Source organism: Anopheles bellator, chromosome 2, assembly GCF_943735745.2.
Source record: "Anopheles bellator chromosome 2, idAnoBellAS_SP24_06.2, whole genome shotgun sequence".
NCBI lineage: Eukaryota > Metazoa > Arthropoda > Insecta > Diptera > Culicidae > Anopheles > Anopheles bellator.
Window position 1 is genome coordinate 6556303 of NC_071286.1, and position 6682 is coordinate 6562984.

Sequence of the window (6682 nt, forward strand, 5' to 3'; positions counted from 1 at the left end):
ACGCGTTCACGCACGAATGCACTCGTGGATGGATACGAAACCACTTTCGGGTGGGGAACGGCTGTAACCGACTCCACAACAACCACAGATCACTCGTACACAGAGCGGATGGGAAAACCGACGGCCCACCGTTCACGCCGTGCAAATCTGTTTACGAATAATAATTCCACTGTCGGCCGTTGCCTTCTAACTAACCTTACGGTTCGCCCGTCGATCGTCGCCGGATTCAACATTCACGCACGATCTTTTGCGCAGACACTCACTACGGTTACCTCGCGAACTTCAGATCTTCTTCGGCCGGCCAGTCACTGACCGTCACCACTGGCCGGTGCACACTGTGAAAAGAACGTGTCACAAACAGCAATGGGGCACGTGCTGTCTCGCGACGCCCGCGTTTCTTCTGCGTGTCACGGTGCGGAGCCTTAACCTCCCGGTGACCGCGTTACGCCACGCAGCCCGACGGACGGACACAAAACCACACCACCACACATGCACACGGGTGGCACACCGGGAAGCGTAACAGAAAAAACAGAAACGAAAAGAGCCCCCCAAAAATACTCCGACGGGCGCAACTCGCAACGTCGCGGCGCGCTCCGGACCAACCAGCGGCCACGTGTCGTGACGCTGAAAGGGGTAAACGCGAACTGGCGACCGGATCGCGTTCGCGCTGCACGCCAACCCGAACCCGGCCGAACCAGAGTGTGCGGCCGGCCCCGAACGGAGAACAACGTCACCGCCGGCAGAAACCCCGCGAACAGTGCCCCGTAAATGCGTCGTCATCGTCGTCGTGGTGGTGGCGAGAAGATGGAATCCAGTCGCACAGACACAGAGCCACCCCGAGGATCGCGGCGACTTCGCGAGACTCGCGGTGCGGTATGACCGCGCGTGGTCTGCGTGAGAGAGAGAGCGAGAAAGAGCGAGTGTCGAAAAGGGTTTGAATGAGGCCCACCAGCAACATCAATCATATGCGGACCAATCGAATCGGATCGTTCGATCTCGCCCGGATCTCTTCACGCGGGATCGCACGTGGTTTCAAGGTGCGTAGCCAGCTTCGGTCGGGCCCCGTGGATGACTAATCGGATGCGACAACAAATTGGGGGACCACTTAATGGGCCACCTTTTTTCGTTGCTGTTTGGCGAGGCCGGGGTGTGCACACTGAAACCGGGGCCCCTTTCTTGACGGCAGTTTCATTAGCACCGTGCGGTGAAAAGGGACCACTTTTAGGAACCACACTAATCGGTTTTTATCGGGTGCAATGGGTGGGTGGCTCTATTTATCCGCTAACTGTCGGCAACTGTTGATGCAAATCATCACACACCGATCGGTGTGGGCAATTGATCGGCCCGTGGAGGTCGCCTTAGAGAGAGGTTGTCGAGGTTTACGTAACTGGTGGAGATTTTTCGAGAAATTGAAGATTCCTTCAGTCGGGTGCTGGGTTCAATTTAGATAACGGTGGAGCCCGATTGGGGGAACCACTCCCGTACTTAATTGTCCGTAATTTTGAGATGCTTATCAGCAGCAGACGGGGAAGTAATGATGCTGGACACCTTGAAAGTGAATTCCTCACCCCAAAACGGCTCAAGATGGCCCCAATCCGGCCGTTTTGCGTCGTCAAAGTCGTAGACTCCTATGCACCTCCATATACTAATTTCGATGGTCCCGGTGGCGACGAAAGTAAAGGTTTCACACACCGAACCCTTGGCGGTCTTAATGGGCCGGCCCTCGTTCCGCGGGCCTAACGTTGTTTTAATTGCGTACTGCCGCAATCTCCTGGCCACGATCGCCTGGCCGGCTGAGAGACGAAATAATGGAAACATTAACCTACTCTACCGTCGGACCCACCGATGGGACCGGAAACTTCGCCGGGGTGTCCCACATATTTTGGAGGTGCGAAAAGACGATCCCTTGCGGTCGCGGGTGTTGGTAAACATACGCTGGTGGCCTTCGCATGGTGGTGGGAGTTTTTGACTCCACTGCTAACTGATTCTAGTTTCGCCGCCCGAACTACAGCGGAGCAATATGTACATTGTGACAATAAAGTATCCGGAAATTTGTGATTTAAAAAAATGCTTTATTCGATTTTCGATTATTTTGTGGCATTAGATTGCTACACATGTCAGTGACTTATGGTGAAAAGTTCGGCCATTTTAAATTATCACTTAATCTTTGACAGTTGTTTTACTGTGCTCGCGTTTTGGCCCATCGGCGATTTTTTTCTCTTCCAAAAAATGGATGGCAAGGAAACTATATCAAATGTGGTGTAGAAAACGAAATTAAGAGCGCGGACGCATTCAAAATGTTGACTGTGGCTAATGGTGAAGCTATTACGACCAAAAACAGTGCTTATTGGTGGTTCAAAATTTTCTCAGAGGACCGAGAAGATGTAAACGTCGAAAAGCAAAGTTTGGTCGAATGTAAACAGTTTCGCTTACAGTTTTCTTCAATTACAGGGTCGTAGTGCCACATGAATTGTTGCCGATAGATAGAACGGTCAACAACGAATATTACTTCCAAGTTATGCGCCATTTTGCGCGAAGCAATCCGCCACAAACGCGAAATCAAAAAATGAAACCCAAATGTCGTGAAATTTTTTGAACAGACCACGTGCATCCGAAGTGTAAAATCGTTGCTTGTGTGCGAATTTTTGGCCAAAAACTACAAACTAATGGTGCCAAAGCCACCGTATTGACCAAATGATTGGTGGCTATGGCTTTTTCTTGTTTCCAAAACTCAAATTACCGCTTCGTGATCAATTTATTTAGGAGAAGGCAGAAATCGACGATGAGACAAAACTCTTTCACGCAAAAAAGTTGTAAAAAATTAATTGAGCTTTAAAACTAGCCGAAATTTTCAACATAAGTGAGTGGCATATGAAGCAACATTACGCAACAAAAAAATCGAATATCAAGTAAAGCATTTTTTTACAATCACAAATTCCCGATACTTATTTGACAGAGTGTATGTTGACTGGCCTTCGGAAGCTGTGTCTGGATAGTTCTGTAATGCTAAGACGGGCCGCGTTCGATTAACAGACTCGAATTATTGCAGGAGAATGACATACGACACCACCCAACGGTGGCGACAAGAATGAAAGGCAAGAAACAGAAGGTCAATGGCAGCAACCACCACTGATTGATGGGTCACTGGTCTAGGCACCAACCTCGAACCGACCCCTCGACTGGTGGCGAAAAGGACGAAGCTCATGTTTCCTCATGGCGAACCGTTTGGGGACGGTGCTGTCGCCTCAATTAGTTGATGGACTTTCGCTGATGGCCAGCCGGTCGGCTCTAGTAAGGAATCGCAACAAGATGTACAGCAGGGCACGGAATGAGTCATGCCAATCGTCCCAGTTCCCCGTACTTCATCGTTTATTCCATTCCACAACAAAGTGACACCTACGTGAAGGTCAACAAAGGCACCAATCGTGGAAGATTTCGAATTTATGACCCTTTATCAAGCGCCATTAGGCGGGCAAGACCCGCAGGAACTACGTTCCTGCATTACTCTGGAAATTGCTAGATACACGCATACGGCCACCAACGCGGGCGGCGGCTAGGACGTGCCTAGCGTCAGCGTGCGAACGCGGAAAATCAATAAATCATTAATTATAAACAAACAGAATCAGTGCGCCAGTTCGGTTTGTGTGGCGGCATTTATCCCGCCGCACGACGCACGTCCCGATCGCCCGTCAACTTCCGCCGGGCACCACGTGATTGACATTGGCAGCTCACTTTCGTCGACACGGTCGGAATAGGGAATCGCAGTAACGGCACGGAGCAGTAGAGTACATCATCTGCCCATCCAGTAACGACCCGACGGGGTTGGACCACGGAATTAAAGGTCACCGTCGAACCTTTCACGTGATGGCCAAAATTCTACCACGGCCAAGTTCCGGCAAGGTCCGGTGATCTCCAGCGCGTGGCAGGCTGAGCCGCCACTCGAGACGTGCTGAAAAATTCAACACTCCTCGGCCATGGGGGGGGTTTCGATTAGGCGTCGTCAACGTCATCGTTTCCGTGCCGGTTACAGTTCTCGGCGGAGCGCGAAATTTCGATACACCGCTCGGCTACACGCGTGATCGGCGTGGCGTCCATCAAGGAGCGCACCGTTTCCGGCCCCGGTAACTGGCCAGCCGTTTGGTAGTGTTTTATCAGCGCGAAGGCTACGGCACGGGACGCTAGCTGGTACGTTGTTTCGAGGCTGAAAAGTCGGAACGGACGGTGAGAAGCGCCGTAGCGACGAGATCGGGATCGATTTTGGGTGAACTTTAGCACTTACAGCTCGGTCGCCCCGGAGGTATCGGTGACGTGCAGTGTGTCGTCGGTGGAGATGTTCCGGGAAGTCTCCCGAGATTCCGGTCGGCCAAGGAACACGCGCAGAAACGGGTGGTCTACCGGTAGGAACTCTCCAATCGCTACGAACTTCGTCGCAACGAAGGTGATGGGAGCTTCCGCGTTGCGCTTCAGCAGATGTTCGATGGAAGCGATCAGCAGGGATTTACCCTCGACGTAGCCCGTACCCTTGCCAAACTCGTCGATCAGCACCAGCGATCGGGAGGTGGCATTTTGCAGCACGTTCGCCATCTGATGCAACTCGGACATGAAGGAAGATTTGCCGCTAAAGATTGACTCCGGGTGATCGAGGCGCGTGTAGATCGAGTCGAGCAGCGGGATCCTGGCGTACGCCGCTGGCACAAACGATCCTACGTGGGCGAGATAGCAGATAGTGGCCAGCTCCTTGAGGTACGTCGTCTTGCCCACCGAGCTGTCGGCGGCAATCACGTTCACGAGGTGGGTATGAGTCCCACCGACGTCGGTATCGTTCGGATGGTACGCTTTCCGATGTTCCAGCAGCAGGTTGCGTCCGGCCCGGATTTGAAGCACCTTACCGTCGCCAATGGTCGGTCGCACGTACCGATACATCTTGGCGACCGTTGCAAACGACAGCAGGGCATCCAGTTTCCCCGCGTCCTTGAAGACCGCCATCAGTTCGGGGAACTTGTGGCCCACGAACGAGGTGATGCGGTTCTGGAACGCGAGCTCGTACTCGATCAGCTTGCCCATCATCACGCCATACTCGGTGTTCAGTTCCTTGCAGAGATTGATCTGGAAGTACGCCGTATCGTCCGCCTGGAATACCAGATCGAACGAAGCGTTGCTAAAGATGCTGGACCGCTGAAGCCGTTCGTCCACCTGGGTGCTGATGACGAATCCGAACGACGGAAGGTACGTGACGCAAATGTTCGTCATATCGATTCGGAGGGTTTCCATTTCCAGCCGCGATGTTTCCAGCACCAGCTGCCGCAAGCCTTCGTACTGGGTGCGCAATTGGTCAATCGGCTGTTCGAGCCCGGCCCGTACGACCACCTTGTTTTCCTCGGCACCCCGCTCCAGGTCCAAACACTTGTCGATCGTGTAGAGCACGTGCTTCAGGCCGTTCGCCGGATTGCGAATGTAACGCCCAAGGTTCTCAATCGTTGTGCCCACCGGACCGGGCGGATCCTCCAGCGTTTCGGCGCACGCCTTGCAGAGCGAGTAGAGGTAGTAGAGATTCTTCTTCAGCATCTTCCAATCGTCGTTGCGGGCGGTTCTTTGCAAAATTCGGCGATACAAAAGTCCCAGACTGGACAGGTGCTTCAGGCACTGCTCGAACTGATTCGCCGTCCGGATGTTCGCGAGTAGCCACTGGACGGTATCGTACCGACGGTTGAGTTCCTCCCGATCCCGGATCGGCTGTGTCATAAGCCGGCTAAGCCATTCTTCCCCGTACCGGGAGGCGCACTTGTTGAACAAACTGTAGACGGACATTCCGCGGCGCTCGGTGCCACACTTGAAACCGGACGGATGTCTGCTGGCGTCGAAAATCTGTAACGCATCGTACGTCAGCCCATCGATGATGAGCTGTGTGCTGGGCGTTATCAGGTTGATCTTGGTTACCAGTCCGTTCGGGGACAGTGACTCACCGACCCCGTCCAGCACGAGCAACAGATTACCGACGCAGTGGACCAGCAGCTCCTGCTCGAAAGGAAGAATGCTCTCGAGAAACGTCTGGCACTCGCGTTCGTCGGCATCGCGCGGCATCGTCGGGAGCCTCAAGGACAACAGCCGGGCCCGGGTCTTCGATTGCGATCTGGGATTGAACTCGTAGATCCGAAAGTTGGACCCCTGTCCGGTGGTGGTGTCGTTTGGATCGCTTGCCGTCTCACTGGCGGAAGGCACGCGCAGCAGCTCGTGACAGTCATCCAGGAAGCAGGCCGCACCGGAAACGATGTAGAACAGGGCGGGGTAACGGCGCAGCAGCTCACGCAGCAGCACGTACTGGGGCCGCGGTTCGATCGCCTGCTGAACGACGTACAGCTCTAGCTGGTCAAAATCGAAGTACGACGCTGCCAGCGCCCCGGCATTCCAGCAGAGGGAAAGTATTTTCCCTCCCTGGTTCGTCGCATCCGAGGCCGTCCCTTGCTGCTGTTCCATATTCCGTCAGAGCAGATTGGCGTGGCAAAAACTTAGGGCCACTGCGCACGTGTTTCGCTCTGCTTCGGTAAACCTTCCACCGAAAATTCCATGCACTCGTCGCAGCAAGCCGGTTGTTGTTGTTTTGCCTTAGCTCGCCCGTGTTAGTGCGGATCGGCGGTGTGACATTTAGCAACGCGCGCGCGGTCAGTCCTATAAGGTCCTATTT

General features: G+C 53.7%; 1 protein-coding gene across 1 annotated transcript; it reads right to left on the reverse strand.

Moving 5' to 3' along the window:
* Nucleotides 1-268: 268 nt before the first annotated feature.
* LOC131212273 (mutS protein homolog 5-like) lies at nt 269-6474 on the reverse strand. Its single transcript, XM_058206069.1, is given in 4 exon segments — nt 269-335; nt 3964-4041; nt 4043-4201; nt 4280-6474. Coding segments are annotated over 4 exon segments (2499 nt in total).
* Between the last annotated feature and the right edge of the window lie 208 nt (nt 6475-6682).